This window comes from Python bivittatus, unplaced genomic scaffold, assembly GCF_059951505.1.
Source record: "Python bivittatus isolate LINGU-HERP-01145 unplaced genomic scaffold, Pbiv_v1 ctg000080_np1212, whole genome shotgun sequence".
NCBI classification, from domain to species: Eukaryota; Metazoa; Chordata; class Lepidosauria; order Squamata; family Pythonidae; genus Python; species Python bivittatus.
The window spans coordinates 6,725,086-6,746,502 of record NW_028277035.1 but is presented as its reverse complement, the minus strand read 5'-3'; the positions used below and the strand labels follow the sequence as shown (position 1 = coordinate 6,746,502).

The 21,417-nt window shown below is 39.3% G+C and overlaps 1 protein-coding gene and 1 long non-coding RNA gene across 9 annotated transcripts in view; one reads left to right on the top strand and one right to left on the bottom strand.

The window, feature by feature from the left end:
- Positions 1 to 18,524, bottom strand: part of LOC148216610 (uncharacterized) — a 63,314-nt gene extending 44,790 nt beyond the window's left edge. The window contains exon 1 of the long non-coding RNA XR_015794687.1: positions 17,125 to 18,524. This is a non-coding gene — a long non-coding RNA (uncharacterized LOC148216610). The remainder of the gene's footprint in view (positions 1 to 17,124) is intronic.
- Positions 1 to 21,417, top strand: part of MYOCD (myocardin) — a 181,468-nt gene that overhangs the window by 71,027 nt on the left and 89,024 nt on the right. For 3 of the 8 annotated variants that reach the window (XM_088133441.1, XM_088133439.1, XM_088133442.1), the window contains exon 2: positions 18,555 to 18,620. In XM_088133441.1, coding sequence (XP_087989567.1) covers positions 18,555 to 18,620 — 66 coding nt within the window. Of the gene's footprint in view, positions 1 to 7,269; positions 7,669 to 7,725; positions 8,386 to 18,554; positions 18,621 to 19,176; positions 19,260 to 21,417 lie in introns of those variants that run through there. The other 5 variants (XM_025163129.2, XM_025163132.2, XM_088133440.1 and 2 more) reach the window with 5 other exon arrangements.

Here is a 21,417-nt window from a genome sequence, read left to right as displayed (position 1 = left end):
TTGACATCATTACAATCCTGTCTCATTGGACACCCTTCAGAAATACTTCTCACATTTCTGCAGATCAGTTTTTCAATATATAGGGGCCATTCCTGTCACCTCTCTATTCCTTGTGATTGGCAAGGTTGAAACCTGAAACATTGCCTGCATCTCTGCTCTTATGCATCCTGATGCACAATATCCATCTACATCAGTGATTCTCAACCTTTTTGAAGCTGTCGCCCCCCTAAGGAGCGGAAAATTTTTCAACGTCACCCTTTGGGGAGGGGGGGGAGTTACTGAATTATAAAAGGCCAAAATTTTAAGTAATTTTTTTCAGTAGACTTACACACCAAATTTGTTCGATTTAACTCGATACTTTTGCCCTGGAAGGTAATTGCGTTCCTTTTATTAAAATTAAAATGACTAATGCAAAAAAAATGCTTAAATGCTCTTTCTCAAAATTAATAATTCACGACCACGATAAAGAACTAATAAGCGCACTTACCTAGCTGACTGGCCAAATAAACAATGAAAGTAAATCGAAACTGAGGGGAAAAAACAGAAATGAAGCGAACGAAAAGCAACTCAAGAAACACGGGTCAAATCAAACATTCATATTGAAAGGACGCTCAACACATGCGCTGCAATTAATCGCGCGGGAAGACAGCTGACGCATGTGCTGTGCTGGTTGGGATCGGAGACGAATCGTAGTGTCGAGTTCTTCAAGGTCAGCCTACCTAGAATACAAATTCGTCTCACCATTCTTAGAAGTGCGTGAGGCAGCCGTCGCATAAGTTCGTTTTATTGCTGGTACAAATGGTGTAAACCGGATAATCGATTTAATAAATTTTGGGGGGAGTTTTAAAATTAAGTTTGAATGCCAAAACATGCTCATCGCCCCTCTACCGCCCAAAACATGCCCACTGCCCCCCTACCGCCCAAAACAAGTTCACCGCCCCTCAGCATCCTCCCACCGCCCCCCGGGGGGCGGTACCGCCCCCATTGAGAACCCATGATCTACATTATTGAACAGTTGGCATTTACCTTTTCCTTAATAATTTTTTGTGCTGTGCTTATAGCAAAACGGAAGCGCACTGGTAAAATAAATGGTTACAAAGTATTCATTTTTCAGGAAACTTCAGATAAACTATGCCATTGGGGAATTATAATGGGACACATTGCACAAAATTAGCAAACACAATCATAGTGGTAGACTCTTTTCCAGCTGATTTCAGAAGAGCAATGTCAGAAGCACCAAAAGAACTTTTCTGGGGGAAAAGAACCTACTGTAAGTACTGGAAGCATACTTATGTTATACTATTTCCAGATATCCTGATTATTTTACCACACTAAGCATGGGGAGACTCAGTTTCCACCCTCATGGAAGCTCACTGGATGGCTTTGGGCCAGTCACTCTTTCTCAGCTCAACCTACCCCAGGACTATTGTACTGGGGAAAACATTGGAGAAGACATTGTTGCCTTGAGCTCCTTGCTGCCTTGAACTCTTGATATAAACCTAATGAATATTCTTTCTCAGGTGATTAATCTTATATGCTGTTTTATGTGTGTTGTATGCTTTTTGCTCAAGGGGCTTCTTGCCTGCATTCAAATGCCTGTGTGCTCCCTATACCTGCTTAAAATGCAGGTTGCACACAGGGACTCTGTACATGACTTTTTGAGAACCAGTTTGGTGTAGTGGTTAGAGTTAGACCTTAGGCACAAAACCACCTAGGTGACCTTGGGCCACTCACTCTTTCTCAGACCTAGAAAGCAGGCTAGGGCAAACCACTTCTGAAAAACCTTGTCAAGAAAACCGCAGGAACTGTGTCCAGCCAGTTGCCAGGAGTCAAGACTGACTTGAAGGCCCACACAGGCACACACACGGAAAGTCTATTCATGTTCACGTAGGCCCATCCAGATACAAGAGTTTGAAAGCCTTTTTGCCCATTTTAAATCTTTCAGATACTGTAAATGGGAAAACCATTGACAATTATATCCTTCTGCTATTAGCTGTTCTCTTTAAACCTAAATTCCCCTTGATGGTTTTCCAGTAGTTCCCGATATGTCAACTGTTTGTCTTTGCTGTTTCTCTTCTATGAAAAACTTCTTGAGCTGAGATCCACAGAGGTGTTTTCAGGCTCAACCTGGAATATTATATTTATTCCATATTCTCAATGTGCACATCTAATACAAGGATTCTTAAAATCCACATTAATTTTAACTTTATCGTACCATAAGTATCCATGCCATCCAAACCTCAGGTCATGATCATCTAGCTCTAAAAGCCTCTTGTTTCTCAGCAACATCCACTCTTTCATCCAGATATCTCTCCCTTTCCTAGCTTGACCCTTCCTTTCATACTTTCTTCTGTTTTGCTATTTTAATGAGGGAGGTTTTTACCTTTCTATTACAAAGTGCATACATTAATGGCATACATACATTGTGGGGGAGATGGGCGGGAGAGAAATCAAATAAATAAATAAATAAACAAACAAACAAACAAATGTTAATACTGCAGAGAAGAAGCCGTATACCATCCATCCTGCAAGAGCTCAGATCCTACAAATTTTAGGCGTAGGTTCAGAGGCAGCTTTTCCAGATATCGGTTTGTGCTGTTACCTGAGCCAGTACTGCAGTGAAGAGTGCATTGCCTGTAGAGCACTTGCCTGTTTTCTCAATGCTAACTTAATGTTCACTAGTTTCCTTTGGTTGCTTCAGCATTTCAGGAACCAAACTGTCCTAGCACTATATTTGGCCAATGAAACATATCTCATTGTTCTTAATGAGGTATAGTATCTTTACAGTGGTTACTTTACAGCTGCATTTCAGCATTTGCTTTGCCTGTTTCACAGATTATATCACTGTTTTCTTGCACAATGCAAGGAAGCAACAACAATGGATGGTTTGCGCTGTGTGTTAGACTTGTTTTCCAGTGAAATAAATGCTGGTTTTCCCTTAATCGCAAATGCTACCTGAGCTCTGGATCTGCTGGCCCCTATAGACACATCTTTGCCTCTCTGCCTATATTTCTGTACCTCAGCTGGCTTTTACAACAGAGCTGTTTTTCAGATGATTGAGATGTCAGGGATTATGTAGTATTTTTAAAATGATGAAACTGAATTTGATGGATGCTCATTCTAGAAATGTTCTGGATATTAACTTGGACAGAAAAGGAGACTTCATTTTTCAAAACCTGGAAACGCCATTTATAAGGCTTGGGCTTCTAGATAGGTGGGTGATTTGTTTGACATAGCACTAGCCTGGGGGACGCTTACATATTTCCCTGAGGGATGCTTTATAAAATATGTACTACAAATAGGGGAGAGGGCACCCACTGATTGGTATTTGAACTGTTGCCCTTTCCTCCTAGTAGCTTTTGTGTCTTCAGTGTGTATTCTAGAGAGTTCCCATGAGGACATCTCAAAAGAGCCCACCAAGGTTACATTGGCCTGGAGATTAAGGAGCTCACACAATGATCTTCCAGAGGGATAGAATTTGTAGTAGCAAAGCCAGCCTACCCCACCCTGCACTTAGTTCGCATTTTGCATCCCTTCCTTAATAAACACAACAGATTGCCATTTTTTTAACGATTAAATATTTATGCTAAGCAGAAAACATTTTGCATGGTTTTTTAAACAGCTATGTCATCTTGCTCTTTTCATTCTCTAATCTTGCAGTTCTGAATCAGAAGTGAAGATTTTTAGCCTATTTACCAAGAAGTAAATATTATGATGGAAACATCAGACAGCTTAGTAGTGACTTTAAAAAAGCAGAGAAAGCATTTTCTGGTAGTGTTGTCAATTGCAAAACATCCCCTGGGCTACTAATGTGCCTAGAATGATTTTGTTCTAGTAGTCTAATCTTAGGATGTCACTCTCCTATTGTCCCTTCAACAAGTCCATCATGTTAGTGAGAAACACAGCCACCCTGGAAGACTTTTATGGGGTCCCCCATAACCAACTTTCTAGACTGAAGAAGCTGCTTGAACAAGCAGCGAAATGTATCAAACCAAAAGAAAAGAAGTCCAGTTGCCATGACTCAACCTCCAGAAGAGAGGGTTTGAAATATATTATGTCATTCTGGAATTCCCTCTACCTTCCTCTGGTAAAATTCCATGCATGAATAGGGCAACTGCATAATAAGAACCTCATCACTGAACATCCTGAGGATACATTCCCCTGTTCCTCAAAACCACTTTGAAGATGATCTGTGGTCACCTTCTCTTTCTACAGCATTGCAGTGCTGAATATGAGCAAAAACAACAACCCTAACCCCACTACACTGCAGTGAGCTGCTACAGATCCCACAGAAACCCCTACTGCACACATAAAATGGAAATATTTATTTATTTATTTATTTATTTATTTATTTATTGAATTTCTCACCCGCCCATCTCCCCCCAATGGGGGAACTCTGGGCGACTCACAACAAACATTAAAAACATAAATATATATAAATACATAAAACATCAGTTAAAAGCATTACTAAAAAAGGGGAAGGAGAGTCCAAGAAGATGAAAAATCTGAGGCTGAAGACAGGAGGCCTCTATGGGGCTAGCCATCCCCATGTTTGAGGTATTCCCTCCCCACCCCAGGCCAAGTGGCAGAACCAGGTCTTCAAAGCCCTACGGAAGGTCAGGAGTGAGGGGGCCAATTGCACCTCCAGGGGCAGAATGTTCTAAAGAGTGGGGGCTACCGCAGAGAAGGCCCACCTTCTGGACCCCGCTAATTGAAGTTCTTTTACTGAGGGGGTCCGAAGAATGCCCCCTCTGTGTGATCGGGTGGGACGGGTTGAAGTCATAGGGGAGAGGTGGTCCCTTAGGGAATATATAAATAAATAATTTATAAATTGATTGCACCCCCTCTTCCTCATCCTTATTTAAAGTTGTACGCATTTAACTGCATGCAAAAAAATTCTGAGTAGTTCCTATGAAGGGGAGCTGCAAAGCCAATAAAACGCCTATTCCTTTAAAAGACCTGTTAGAGGGTCTGAAGCCTAGGAGATGGGGCAAATGGGGAAACAGTGTTGCCAGAATTTTTTTGCATGCAGTTAAATGCGTACAACTTTAAATAAGGATGAGGAAGAGGGGGTGCAATCCTGTAGAGCCTCTGCATTTCACAGAAAAGAGTAGTTTTTTAGTGATTTCATATATATCAGCTGAACCAGAATTCAGTCAGTTTAGCTCTCAGTCACTACCAGCATTATGGGATTATATAGTTTCAGAGCAGGTTTTGTCCTGATTTAGAATGCTTGTGTGGAAATTCTTCTCAGACTGCTTGCCCATAATCCAAACCTGGTAGTAATTAAGCAGTGTGAGAGCTAGTACAGTATTAATCCTTTATCTGCAGCTCCAGAAGCTTCAGATTTACAGAGATCAACATATAAATGAAGGTTTGCACATTTAGCAAATACCTTATCCAAAGTCAAAATCAAGTTAATTATTTCTAGTAATAATGCCTCAAGATAAGCTGTGTTTCAGATCTGAAGCTGGAAAGGTGCTTCACGGTGGATGTAGGTGTACACGTTGTATCTGTCAGCACTCCTTAAAGAAGCTACATCTTTTCCTGGGCTTGCCCATTATCCACACAATCCCAGGAAAATCTATGTTTGACTTAAGGAGGTGCCAACAGGTGCAACAAGATGCTGGCATATCCACTTCAAAACATCTCTTCAGCTTTAGGGCGCGTCCATAGGAATACCATGAAAATGCTATGAAATGCAGCACCATTTTCTTTCTGCATCTCCACCCACTGCATAGCAGAAAGGTCTATATTTGAAGGCTACATTTAAGCCTATTTTCAGGGGCTGAGAATAGCCTTTGGGGCTGTAGGGAACTATTGGAAGAGAACTGAGAAAGGTTTTGGAAGAAGAGACAGAAAGAGTTCAAAATCACTGTTTAATAATTGTGAATTCCCCATACATAAAGTTAAAACATCAACATTTAGTGGGTACAAGGATAGGACAGAATTAACCACCCCCAGTCTTGGCTCTCATTTTTCTCCAGCTATGCTTTTATCTCCAAATCACATTCCTTCCTGAAACTGGCAGGCACCATTTTGTCTTCCTTCCAGAAGCCTTTTAGAGCGTGATTAGAAGAGTAGAGTCCTCATTTTCAATCAGAAAGATACATCTTCATAAAATCCTCTTCTGTTACACAATGGTAAGTTTTGCTGCTCCTGTCAACAATGAAAGCATCCAGACTGATCCTCTCAACTTTGCATCTGGTGAATGGGGTATCCAAGTTGGAGGAGGGCATTTTTTATTAGAATCTGATACACAGATAGTAAGGCACCTCTATTTTAGCCGTATTCTGCAACGGCAGGCATTGCCATGAAGAGACGCTGGTCAGGTGGACAATTCACTTAGCAGTTTCAGGTCCTTCTTGTGAGATGCCACCGCCATAAGGGTTGAAGACTCTGCTGGAGTCCTTTGTGCCCCCTTGCAGTATGTGTTCCTGCTATGTGAAATATCTCTGACTGAAACATACAGATAAAAGTACATGGTACTGCAGGAATTCGGCTGAAAGATTATGTGCATGGAAGTAGCTGATGGCAAATTGGAGAAAGTACTGCAGACATTTAAAAATAGACATGGGTTAAAAACAAACAAGTAGTAAAACTGGATGAAAATCCAGTTTGAGAGGATAATGCAAAGAGAAAAATTCTAATAGAACTCCAGGATATGATATCCTCTTACTTTCCTAGCTAGCTGGCTAGCTAGATAGTGAAACCTTTCAATTTAAGTCTTTTGTTTCAGCTGGCTAGATAATAATTTAAACATGCTTCTTGAAGTGGGTAGAGTAGGGAGAACTTTACAGGTTCTGGGCTTACACAGAACCTGTGTTTTCAGCATTGATATGAAAGCCATGTCTGCACATGCAATCTCGCTTTGGTGAGTTTTTGATCATTATTTCTGTGACATCTGTGAGTTTATTAATACCTCATTTATCTGTAGCACTAGAATAACAGACCTAGAAAAGAAAAGCGACCCTGACACAGAGCCCCGCTGGCAATTACAAATCTCCACCGAAGTCCTTGGAATGTGAATTGTTAAACTCCATAGTAAGAGCCATGCCCCTGTGCCGGTCCTCTTTCTTGAATTCTTGGTTGCGACAGCTCAGCATCATGGAAAGAGTTAAGCAGGAGTCTTGTTGATATTTCAGAGCTGCTTTGAACCCCTGCAGTCAGAGGGAGGGAGAGTCTTGATTGGCCAAGTTCCTGTTGGTAGTAATAGCGGATCAGATATCAAACTTCTGTCTTTCCTAAAGACCCTTTAGGGATAGTCTGCTCCCTGCTAGACTATGACATCAGTCAGGACACCCGGTGATGATGCTGATAGTAAACTTTGACAAAGGAGGGGAGGGGTGGATAGAAAGGAGGGGTCTGCTTGCTGAAGTTAACTAGCCCAACACAGTGCAAAGGCATGCAGTAGGTTTTTGTGGCGGGTTAGTGCTGGATGAGACCAAACTTTCCTTAAGTTACTCTTCTGCTGCTTTCTGCCATCACCTAGACTCCAAGGAGGGCTAGATGAATTGTGATCCTTTGGTTGTGGTCAGCTTCTCTACTTGGTGCCGGTTAATGCTTTGAACCGAGGGGCTTTCTGACCCTGGGAATTTTCACAAGGCTTCACCATGACACTTCTGGGGTCTGAGCATTCTATGCTGATTCGGAGCAAATTCAGATCAGGTAGGGCTAACACAGCAAGAATTTCTCCTAAAACTTTCCTTTGCTGTAAACCTCAGCTGGAGGCTGTTTCTCATTAAACAGCATGCAAGTAAAATAACCAAGGAGTTGTAAAGCTGTCATGGGCTGGCTATCACAGAAGCTGCTCAGCAGATGAAGAAATGCATTTTCCTTTCTATCTGCTCCCTCTCTTTCTGTTCTTTCACTGCTTACAATTTACGTTGATGGTCTAGCTTATTAAAAAAAAAAAAGGAATTACTCTATAATTCTGAGCTCTCCAATCTAAGAGAACTTATATATGTTTGTGTGTGTGTGTGTGCATGCTAGAGAGAGAGAGCGAAAGAGAACTGGATCAGAACTCCATAAGGGTTGTTATTACAACAAGAGTATCTCCTCCCATTCGCTCAAGTCAGGTGCTGTCCTGTGTATGCCGGCCTTAATACTTTATTCCAACATCTAGGCAGCCAGCTTTCTTCCTTTAGAGTTGTGACTAATTGGACAAACATGAATTGCAGAAAGGCATCATTTTTTTTAGAAGTACAAATAACAAATGGAACATGCAAAATATTTAAAATGACATCACCAGAGAAATAAAGCTAGAGCCAAGCGACTGATTGCCATTTTCTGAAGCTTTGCTACAAAAAACATGTACCAGATCTCCACAGAGGGTTGAAGCCCCATTCAGGGCTTCTTCTTTGCGGACCTGCAGCAGGAACAAAGGTGAGTGATGGTGAGCAAGGACAAGAGACAGTCATTTGACTGAGTAGTAGCATCTGTAAGTACCATCACAGTAATTTTGAGTGAATGCTGTATCATAGTGTACAGGAGCAGGGAGGATTCTTCTGTGCACACTTGTCTTGATATTTTGTTTTTATTGGCTTTGATGAAAACTATTACCACTTTTGAAAGCATTTTATTCTTGCCACCCAAAGATGTCTCTATGTATGACCAATGAATGTACAGCACAATCACATTCTGCATTTGGATGGTGCAACTCATTCCAGAATGTCACCCACTCAATATGGGAAAGGGAGATGGTGGCAGCTGGGTTTGATCTCTGCTACATCAGAGACAACAAGAAGATCAGAAGATCCTGATGCTAATGCACTCGGGTACTATTAGGACGTGTGAGACAGCTGGGTGGTCAGTTGTAATGTTTGCTTAGAAAATAGAAAATTGGCAGCTACTTAAAAACTCCAGAGATGTGTGTACTAATGTAAGAGGCTTTGCCTGGCTCGGTTCTCCATGATTCGGGACCAATGCTTTGCTGTGGTTTCTCTATCAATGTAATCTTACATTTCATGAGAATAACTCATTCTTCACAATCCATTAGTACAATGTCTTATGCTAATGGTACAGAGCCATTCACTGAAAAGAAGAAGTCTTGATCTGTAACCCAAGAATCTCAGAGCAACACTGCCATCTTCCTGAAGCAGGCAGGAGAAATGGGGATAGTTCTCTGAGCCACTGCATTCTTCTACAGTGAGCCACTATTGTTTTTAAGAGTCATTTATGTGTTATTTTTAAAAGCGGGGGTGTTGGGGGTATAGAGATTACAGAACTGATGGTAGGATCACAGAACATAGTTTTCAAATGATTCCAGGCTAAAAGTAAACTTTATGACTCTTTGAGACCCATGCATTTTGTTCCTTTTAGCTTTTCTAATGGAATCAGTTTATGGGGCACACTTCCAATTGAGATTCTTTTTCCCAAAATTTAATTACCCTGTACTTGTTTTAGGACAATGACATATGCAATGTTGGGGTGACTGTACCTGTCTCATTTCATGGAGAACCCTTTCTATGAGATGAACAGACAACACCTACAAGCATTTCTCCCCAGAGTTAATATTTTAGAAAATTAATGTCACTTAAACGTGATGCTGCTGGGGCACCAAGTAGATGTTGTGGGAGCACCAAGTTATTTGGCATATTGAGTAGAACAAAATGAATCTCTGACATATCTTTTCATTTTTATGAAGCTGAGACCCAACCCTTAGTTGAATCATAGTGCTTAAGAGTAGGATCTTGGCTATGGTGTGAACAGTCCCTCTTGTTGAGTCTTGTGCTTCACATCATCCTCTCTAAAATGAAGGAAAGGTGCTACTTACAGATTGTGGCTCACTTGTTGCATCCAGTCCCTGCCATAAGAATAGTAGTGAAGAGACATAAGTGAATGATGGGTTCTTTTACTTTTTTCAGTAAGGAAACTATTAAACCAGATGACCAGAGAAATGGTTTTCTCTCATCTTGGCTTTTTAAACTTAGCAATCATTTGCAATCTTTGTGCCTGATGTTGTTGTTATAGAATGATTGCATATCAGCATAGACAAAAGACCTGACCAATATAAAGATAGATGCTTGCTAAGAAGTGTTTCATTTCTTGAAAGCCCAAGCTGCTCACAGGGAACAGCTTGGTCATTGTAACAGTATGAAGCAGAGCAACAGTCAGATGAGATGGCAACTGTTTGAATGGCCCAGTTTTTCCTGAGGCGGAAGAGCTGTGTCAAGGCTGTTCAAGGAGGGGAGTTAGTAAAACTCAAATCTCTACATTTAGAAATTTCAACTACAACCTCTTTTCCTGATATCTAATTTCTAGGCAGAGAACATATTGTTGTACGAGAGTGCAGACCAGACATTGTGCTATCATCTCAGTGGTAGGAGGCTAATGTGAAGTACATGAGGTGAACAAAATTAATTCCAAGTTCAGTGCTTAGAAATACTTAAGTATATTCTTGATGGTCCTGCTGTAATCAGTGAAATTTACAAATCCTCAACTTATTGTAGTAGGCATGTACATGCCTACTATTCTGGGGGGGGAAAAAAACCCTAACCTGTATCTGGTTGATTCCAACAATTAGATAGCTTTTCATATGGATAGGAGAATTGTTGAACGGTATGTTCCAACTTTGCAGTTTATGTTTTTAATTTGCATACCTCCATGAAAACTTAGTTTATTGGGCAGATTTAAAATGGCGATAATAAAAAGAGTGTTATCATACTCATTACTTACCACATTGTTCTTATAACTAAGCATTTACAAATTCCTGCTTTCTTACCACTGTCAGTTCACTATTACAGCTAATTAATACTTTTGAGTTTCATTCATAGTGCCAACATGGACTGTGTAGCATTTTCTTGTGATGGACAAGTGGCAGAAGATATTGTAACAAAGCAAATTTTCTAAAATCACAATGTGTCCTGCTGTCTTATAAAATTTAATTCAAATTTGTTACTACTTTTTCACTTTTTGAGTGCATTTGGGGGACATATTGGATTCTTATGATAACTAATTAAAATAACAATTACAGAATACAGATTTAAGTGTCTCCTTTCAATTTCTGTGCCAATCTTTGATTTTTATAATTCCCTGTGACGACTCTTGGAGACTGTCACATTATTTCTGCATTCTTTACTTACTTAAAGGAATGAAATGGTGCTGATAATGGCATTTTCCTTGTACATGTGTGGGCAGGACATATAGCTATTATTTGACATATGAGGTATAATCCTATGTCTAAGGATAAATTCCCTGTGTTCGACTAATTGTACACTTGGTTTTTTTAAAAAGCATTCACCCAGCAAAAGAAAAATGGTATTTCCATTACTTTCTGTTGTTAACATTGTATAACATGTAGTGATATCGAGATAGTTAATCTCTTGGACTTTTTCTACCAATAAGCTTTTGGCAATGGTCATTTTGTCTACTTACGTAACCCCCACTCTGGTACCCTATTTGAACATGCACTGAAAAATGTTTTGGGGTGATTATTTATGAGATAGTCTGAAGATTAGGGTCCTTGCCATAGTCTTGCATGCTTTTAGGTCAACCCCTGTAATTGTATGTTATATGTTGGGTAGTTAAGAAACTTCTCTGGCGCAGAATGCAGCAGTTTGAATTTGGTCATCCATTCTAGGTGACCTTCCCTGGTTACCAGGCTGCCTCCAAGCCAAATCAAGGGGCTGATATTTCTTTTTAAAATTCTAAATAATAGGGAGGCATATCTAAGGAATAATTTTGCTCATAGATTTCTTCCTTGTTTTAGAGTCAAATGTAGAAACACTGACTTAGATGCCATCCCATGCTCAGGAGAAACTATTTTCTCTCCTAATCGTAGAACTTCCTCTGGGGTAGCACCTTATTATAGAATATTTTCCATGACAGATTCACCTGTCTTGAAATTGCTAAGCTGACAGAAATCATATTTTGACAAGCCTGTTGAGTTTTGCTTTGTTTAGCTCTTTGGTTATTCTAGTGCTGCATTCATAATAAATTTAATTTTAATTGTATCCTACTTTGATAATGATAGCATGGTTTTAATGAGCATTACAAGGCCAAAAATCTCATTACAAATAAATAAAGGAGGCAATAACTTTAGGTGGAGTTCTGCCAACCTCATGCCAAGGAAAAGCAAGCAAGTTTCGCTTACAGTGAGAACTGCTTCAAATGCCACCTAGGACAGACGAGCCACTGCTCTGAGTGGGGTATAAATCTGAAATGGGTTCAGCAATCTTGCAGGCATGGAGATTTTCTCTCTTCCCATTTCCTTGAAGTTAAGAAACTACGGTGTATGCTATTTTGTCTATTTTGCCAAAGATAAATACAAAACCTGAGGTCATCCTGACAAATTTCACAGAAACAATGATTCTTTTGGCCTGGCTGCCAGGTTCCAAGTATCAATGGAATTGCATTAAATCAAATGGGACAAACATTAAGTGGTTGACCCAAGAACCCTCCCCCTAACTGTTTAACTTTTCCTGGAGGTGGAGGGAATCATTCCAGAGAGTTGTTGCTCCCAAAAATACATGTCCAGATATTATCGGAGTGCTGTAACTAGACGATGCAACTTGGGAGCCTACTTAAGAGTCCATCTCTGATCTGCTAGCCATCACTGAGGGTTCAGGTTGGTGACTGGTGATTGATTACATGGGGAGTTATGATATTCTAGGCGTCTGAGTTCAGCCTTACTGGCTAAAGAATCTTAAAAAGTTGTACTGAAAATTGGCTGATTGTCAGTGTGGGAAAGGAACATGTGTGTTTTGAATTGAGTACTGAATTGGATTAAGTGTGTTAAGAGATAGCTTGGTGTAGCACACAGTATGATACTGAAACCTAGATTCATTCAGACTATTTATCCTGCCTCTGGTTCGTTTGGATTCAGTGCTGTTTGAATGCATTTTATGATCTCTTATGAATGGGAAGCTATCTTCTAGCTATTTTCATGTCAATAAGTATGAAGCTGGAATTTTTGCTTTGTCCAGAAGTTCAGGTGCTAATCAGGATGAGAGAGTGCCGAAAGAACTGGATATACTAGATTTACATTTTATCACTGCAGACTTTGGCAAAGTGTTAAATAAAAGATCTGTTTTTTAAAGAACCACCCAATGTGGTAAGGAAGAGTCTAAAAGCTTCTGATGAAAAAATAGGCAAGATCTAAAGCAAATGTTCCTTTGATTATCACTTAAAAGTTCCCAGAGTTGTGGCTGTACATTGAAATTAACACTGTAGGTTTTATTTACACAATTTCATTAATTATATTTTTCACTGGGACTATTACCGTACCTTTATTACAAAACCATTTGTTAGAATCCTCATGGTAAGTTGAAATTTATCCTGCTTTAAATCCCAGATTTATCCTGCCTGTGTTCGTTATAGTCTATGGCATGGTTGGAATTGATCTAAAGAATAAGGCAGAGGAAAGCAAACTTGTAAACATCTGAAACTATTTAGTAATGCAGAGAATGAGCAGGTGTATATGCTCTCATTGCTTGAACAGTGGTGTGAAAGGTGCTTCTGCATTATGGAGAAACGTTTAAAACAGACATAATGAGAAGAAAGGAACACTGAATTTCATAATTATTTTTCATAGATTCGCTTTATGTATTTTACCCAGACTTACCACCAAGTCTACATATTAATGACCACCTGATCAGTTTAGAAAACACCTGAAGAATTATAACAACTTACCATTTTGATGATAGCATCATTCAGTAAATCTCTGATCTGGTAGAAGGCTCATTCTGAGTGACTCAGGATATATCAGTTTTTTCACTAATGAACTTATATTGGGGGTTGGGGTTGGGGGGGTATAATAATACAGTCCCAAAATTGTTCTTCCTGTTCCCAGGTACTGTAGTTTTCTTTTTCTGCAAAGGTAACTTCGGTTTTTCTACCTCTGGCTTTAGAATTTCTTTTATGCATGATTAATTAGTTTGCTTTTTGTCATGAGGTCGTGATAGAGGTTGTTCTGGGTGAGCGTGGTTTTTTCCTGCGGTACCCATCTTTCCCTTGCTCTGTGGCCGCTCTTGCTGCCTGTTTCCTAATTTGAAAAGGTTCTCTATGAGCACTTTCTTCATGATGTTTTTTTGGGGATTAAACTGAGGTAAGGGAAGGCAAAGAAGCTGCAAACATTGGAAATGAAAAACTGGACACCCTCAGATTCCATATTTCATAAAGTAGGGAAGTTCAAGAGCTCTGGAACTCATTCGACAAACTGAATGAAAGCTGGGGGTGGGGGAGGGAATGCAGAACAATTTTGCAGCATTAAACTAATTTATATTATAGAATAAGTAGCCTGCAAGGCACCAGAAAGTTCTCCAGCTCACTATAATTTCTGGCCCAGAACATGCAGAAAGGACTGTTACTTCCTAATTATACATCTTATTGCTAATGTCTGAAACTGAGTTCCACTTCTCTGACGTACAGGACTGGTAGATCTCAGATGGGTGAAATTAATTGGATAAACAAGATTAATCCATGCCTTTTTAATGAATTCTGAATAATTAAATGTCTGTTCTACAGTTTTGTTGCACTGAAATAAATGTCACCTGCAAATGAGCTTATGCCCCCTCCCCAACAGTGCTACTGTTAGTCCTAGTGGGACTGCTATCTTGATTAATATATGCTGGGGAGTATGGAATGATTGTCTGGGGCTGGGAATCAGAAGTGTGTGTTGTGTGAGTTAGACTATGCCTCCTGGGCTGGTCTTCTGCTTGGATACTCCAAGGTACAACTGCCTGTCTAGCCAATGTTCAAATGTGGTTAAGGGAGGGAGTGCCATCTTCTCCCTTACTAAGGCAGAAGAATGTCTATGCAGGCGTTTTGGCAAGCTGCCTCCATCTGTGCATTTGTAGGGTTATGTTAACTTCCATGGAGAGTTTACATATTGTAAGCATAGGATAGACTGATGGCCCATCTTGTTCATTATTTTAGTTAAATAGTTTTTCATATGTGAAGCCATGAAAACTGCATGTTTCATCTACTGGTTCTGTAACAAACCAATGATGATGATGATGTCAAGTAAGCTCAGCCTTTGTTCCAACCATCACTAGAGAATAGAGATAAAGTATCTCTAAAACTAAATCTAAATTATCACACAGTTTCTCAGCAGATTTATTCAGTAGTAGACCAGCAAATGGATTGTAAATGAATAGAAATAATTCAAAATTGTTGCAGAGGAGTCATTCACTATCTCACAATCGCAGATACTTTTATTAATATATATATATATATATATATATTCATAATACCAGTTGAATTGTTATGATACAGACAAGACAAAAGTGGTTTTAATTCAGACTTGTGTATGAACATTTTGATACTGATTTTCATAGTATATAAGATTTACATATTCCATTAGCTAATAATTAGTTGAAATGTCCTAGTCATCCTTTATGCTGTAGTTCAAATGTAAAGAATAAAGAAAATTTTCCAAAAAAATCCCATCATCATCTAAATAAATAAATACATACATACGTACGTACTAGTAAATGCCCAATTAGAAAAGAATTAATATTCTGCCTTGAAAATTAGTAATTGTCTACGGCTATATAGCAACTCTTTCTTTTAAAAAGGGAAAAAATGGTTTTAGACATTCTGAACCTCTGTGGTTTTAATTTTCTGGTCTTCTATGGGGAAGAAAATTCCTCTGAAATTCCTGGAAACAACTCCCTTTCCCTCCCATACACATGTGCTGAAGATGCAGATCAACATTCATACCGTTCAAATTAAAGAATGTAGTTGAATTATAGGACTGCAGCAACTCATCTAATATTTTCTTCCAGGATTGGAGCTATTGAGCTTTGCAGTGAAAGGGAAGTATTTTGGCATGTGTACAGTTAAGTTTTCATGGTGTCAAAGCTTTGCATCTGGTTCCTAAGACCATATGAAACAGGCCACACTTTCTGAATGCCCAGGTCTTTGGCAGCTGCCTCCCCCAGTTCTCTATCTCTTTCCTCCCATGTTCTTCTGCCGAAGTGACATCTCTTAAGTGGGCCAGTTCCTTGTCTAGTCCTGATTAAAGCAGCATGCAAACAGATGTTTTAATCACTCTGCAGTGCTAAGCCTGAGCCGGCATAAACAAATCATGAGAGCTTTTCAAGAGGGTGCTGGTGCCCCAAGGAAGCCATTTGTCTCCAGGCCTCATTTCTTGGAGATTATTTGTGGAAACGGCAATTTTTTTTCCCAGTTCCATCCAAAGAAGAACTGGTCCCTATGAAGAAGGCAGAGCTCCATGCTTTTAACAGTTCTGCACTGACTGAAACATTGAGATGTTTTCTCCTCCCTGTAGCATTCATGAATTTCTTCAACGTTTGGAAAATGGTTTTGATTTTCTGATAAGTCTTAGGAGGTACTGTATGTAACTACAGCAAAGATTCTTCACAGAGCTTTGTCAACTTGTTGATACAGCATTTGTTTTCTTAAGGGTTAAGGGGAAAAAAAGTAGATTTTGCAAAAATGAAAATAACATCAATGAATGGATATTACTTGGAAAAGGAGAAGGCTACATAACATACATGTTTCTATGAAAATTGTTTCAAAAATTATTATAGGGAAACTTTAATAAATTTTCATCTACGATAATTTGTCATTTTCAGCTGAGTATACACTGATGCTAATACATGAGGTGAATCGAAATGATTCACCATGCCAGCTGTATTTAATAATTTGTATATAGTAGTTTTTCTGTTATAACATCTTACAAAAATCTCAGATTTCTTGATATACAGGAAAGAAAGAATTTGAGATTTGAAAAAAATCTAATGTAGAAGAAAGTGAAGTGGCAAATTCTTCCATTCAGGCAGAGGCTTTGAATGTTTCACTTTTACGTGATTGAATTGTATTTGGCCAGTGCAAATAGGTGAGATTTTGTTCTGTTTGTTTTTGGATAAGAACTTTCCAAAAATGGCTGACTTCTTCATCAACAGGATGGGAAAAAATGTCAGATGTTTAAAAATGCTCACTTGGGAGCAAGTGGAACTGACAGATTCATCTTTTCTGGTCTTGTTGGACGGTTCCTCTTGTGTTGCAGTTTTGGAGATGCTCAGTCCTACTGTCCTTTGTCAGGCTTATTCCCCACTAGCGATGTTTTGGATTGCAAATCAGAACAGGCCTATGAGTGTGTTGAGCAATTTTGAATGGTTTCCACACAATGTTTGTAATATGTAAATTGATTCTTACCTGCTTCTTTGGCAAACGGCTGAGTGCATCACATCTCCCTGTAGCAGGCAAAATACAGTTTCTTCACTTAACGTTCTCTCTGGTCTGCAGCTTCATTTCCCCTAATTTTTAAAACTTCAGTGGTCCAAAATGCCACTGAGCTTCATTTGCAATTTGGAAACAAATCTGGTGACTTAGATTTACAGCCATGATAGTTATTAAAGACCCAAATAGATTTCAGAAAGACAATGCAAGCTAAAGTGACAGTGTTCAGCTTTTGTCCTTCAAGACAAGCTTATATTATGCCAAATGCACATGGAGGTGGAAGAAAGAAAGGCACTTGATGCCCGTAGAAGTGGGCTTTACTCACAGCGAGTGAGTCAGTGAAAGGGAGAACAGGCTGGGCTTCATAAATGTCAGAAGTTTCAAGATTAGGTTCAATTATTTATAGTCACAGTTGGACCTCCTGCGTAAGATTGGCCATACCTTCCTGGATTGCCTCTCATTTTGGGCTACATCCACTCTTTTTGTTCGAAGGGCCAAAAAACAGAAGAAGAAGAAGAAGAAGAAGAAGAAGAAGAAGAAGAAGAAGAAGAAGAAGAAGAAGAAGAAGAAGAAGAAGAAGAAGAAGAAGAAGAAGAAGAAGAAGAAGAAGAAGTCATTTTTGCATAGCATGATTCTGTAGTTTAAGGGTGCAGTCTCATTTACCTGGGAGTAAGACTTACTGACTTCTGAACAGATACATGTAAAACACATTATGTTATCTCTTAGTTTAATTCGATCTAGTTAGAATTTCAGTCTAGTAAATCCCATTCATGCTGTGTCAGAAAAAAATAGCTATCTCTTCTTTTCTCTTTATGTTCTTATCTGTACAGATCAAAGTTATCCCATTCCTTTTCTGTATCTTCTGTTTCTTGTTTTAGATCATAGAACAGAAAATATCTATTTGGACCACGCATTCCACATGTGAAATAATTTGATTTTGCAGCTGTCTTCTTTTTTTGTAAACTCCTGAAAATATTTTGTTCTTTCATCCCTAAATAACATGTAAGGGAGTTAGCCCAATCAAAACAGAAGCATTAAAACTTTATTAAACAATATAATAACTATAGCTCAATACTTTCTTCAGCCTAGCCAAATTTACTACAGCTCCAGTCTTGCTGCAGTGTTATAAAATTGTTAACCTTTGCATATGTGAGTAAAGGGGGAGAAGGTGGAGAAAGGATTGTTTGACCAAACCCCAGGTTAATTGGCTTAGTTTTAGAGAATAAGAGAACCGCATTTCAGTAATAGGGCAAAGCTGTTGGAACGAGGATGATTCCTTTGTGCATGTGATAAAGCACTGAACCTTTTCTTTGTAGTCGTAGAGTGGAAAATCCGAACAAATGAAAGGTTTGTAGTTATCTGGGCAGAAGTTAGAGTTCACTTCTGAAAGATGCACTCTCTCCCAGTTTTACAGTTGCGGCTGCAGCAGCGAAGAAGCCGAGAGCAGCTTGTCAGCCAAGGAATCATGCCACGTAAGTACTTTGTTTTTCCTCCCTACCTTTACTGTATTCAGGCAGCCTTGGTTGAAGTCTGTCCCCCTCCCTGGAGCATTTCATCTGGATAATTACTGATTCAGAGCCAGGTACGGCCCCTACAGGTACATTGCTTTAGCATCTCCAGTCTAGTGCTATGCGCTACCCTTGCAGGAATCAACTCTTTCACAGGGAAGGAGCACAAAGGAGTACTTACAGAAAGGTATTCTTCCATACTCCTCATCCTGAGTGGGTTGTACTCCTACTTTCCGCTGTGACAATAAGCAAGTAGAAGGAGTTTCACCGTAAAGAGTGATTGGGATTTTTTTTTTCCATCACCAAGAGCTTGTTACCACAGTGATAGTTAAAATAAGGTACAAAACTTTAACTTGTACTCTCACACATAAATCTAGAATTCTCATGAGCCCAGGGAACATTGGGGAGTTATATGTGCAGTAGACTAGATTGTATCAATTTGTTGCCAGGTTTGGGTTGCCTTGCAAAAAAAACCCTCTAAGGTAGGTCACTAGGTCATTATTATTCCAATTTTTTGCAGATGGGGAAACTGAGACTGAGAGAGATAACACCCTGCCCAAGGCCACCCAGTGAGTCCATGGTCAAACTAGGATCTGAATCCAGGTCTCCCAGCCCAAACACTCTATCTGCTGGATCACCCTAATTCTTAGCCACACACACAATTACTGCATAAGGCTTTGGGTTCAGCATGTGGTTGTTAGCTCTGCTATTGCTTTCCTCTCAAGTCACAACCTGCAAACCGTTCTAAGTGTTTGGCATGGATCGTCTATCACTTCCCTGCAAACGGCGCATGCAGCAGCTTGGCATTTTCAAAGGGCATTTCAGGGTCTGTACAGGTACAGCATGTAATCACTGCTGAGTGGATCCACACAGACTGTTTACGTAATGCGTTGCCCAAAGTTCTTGACAGTTTTATTCCTATCCCGCTATCGGACCAAACTGGCGTGTTCTACAAAAATGAGGTGTCATTGGTGTTTGCCAACTGTCAAAGGGTGCTCTGACACCCCATAAAAGTTGCTAGTTTACCTCCCCAAAGACATTTTGGTTCACAAAGAGAAGGAGGAAGAAAGTGACGGGGGAGCTGGAAGCAAGAATAATAGCCTTAGTTTAGGCTTTGAGGCAAACAGTTCGGCACCATCTTCCAGATTTTCGTCATGCTGAGGGACAGATCTTTATCTCCCTGACCTTCATAATCCAAAATGTATCTCCTTCTAGAGGACACAGCTTGACAATATCCTTCACTACCTCTGAAGAGCAGTAGATCTATTTACCTAGGTTTTACAAAATCGGATGGGAGAGCAGCCATGAAATAAAACATGTGTTTTGTTAAATTTCACTAGCCGTGTACAAGATAAATGGATGCATGTAATATGTCTTTGACCAGTTTATATTTTTTCCCAAAAATATTTTTGGATAAGGAAAAATCTGAAGTAGCCTTTAGCCCATTTTAAATTGTAGTCATCTGTTATGGCAAGAGATGTCAAACTCTAGATCAGTGACGCTGGCAATGATAGTTTTTACAACTTATTCTGCTTTTCCAGTTGCTAACTGTGGCACTTATTCATTGAGTGATGATTTCTGTAGAGTAGGCAGGGATCCTCTGCTGTGAAATCCTCTGCTGTGAAATGGCTTGGGAATAGCTGCTGTGGCAATAAGATGGATGCTAAGTAGTACAAACTTGGATAGGAGATAGAGGAAGAGCAGACTATAAGAATCAGCCGTATTATTCAGCCTGCTTCCTCGTTTCTTGTCAGTATTTACTTATATAAATACTCTGTTTTCCTTTGTGACTTTTCTCTCTGTATTCCTTGCAGACATTACATTGGCGAAACTCATAACTAGAGACAAGAGTTAGATTAGTGGTATTATTTGATTCACTGGGTAGAGTACATTTTTAAAAATGCATTTGCCTGAATTCTAATCTTCAAAGCATTTTCGTCACCCCATTAGCTGCACATCACACCTCTGGACAGGCATATCTCCTTCTAGAGCGTCTCTAAAAGGAGGAAGGACTTTTTAGATCAGTGATGCTGGCAATGACAGTTTTTACAACTTATTCTGCTTTTTCAGTTGCTAACTGTGGTACTGGAAGATGTTCTATAACTTTTTTACCTCACTCTTTTTCTTATTTGTACATCTCCTTTGGCCATTGAGTTTTTGTAGAGTTGCTGTTTGCGTTTTGAGTATACCTTGAATGCATATATTTCCTGATCCATTTAAATCTGGGAGATAAATAATAAATTAGCTTATCCAATTACATCAATGCAGAATGACTCATCTCTGAGAACAAATTCATTTGGAGCAGAGAAGCAAAAACTGGCATGTGAAGATTGGATAAATCATTAATTAAAAGCAGTTTTTACTGTCTTAATTTTTTTCTAGTGAAAGAAAGTAAAAAAAAAAAATGCTTGTGAAATTTTAAAAATCACTTTTGATTTTCCAGTTCCACCACTTGACTGAACTCCTTATCACAAGTTGTACAAAAAAAGCAAACAATAATTTGACACTTACTAAAACAGAGACCTGAATTTTGTCTGTAAACTTTCTTTTTGGATTCTGGACAATTTTCATTGCATAAATAACTAGGCCACACTTCAACAAAGAGATAAACTTCTAGGAGCTTTTGTATAGCTTTGGACAGTGGGGAGCTTTGCACTTTAACCCTCATCTTTAACCTGTAATAAACTGAAATAAATAGCAAGGCTTAGAAATGGTCCCAAGAATGAGATTGAAGTCAGTCAAGACTTTTTGCCAAGGCACC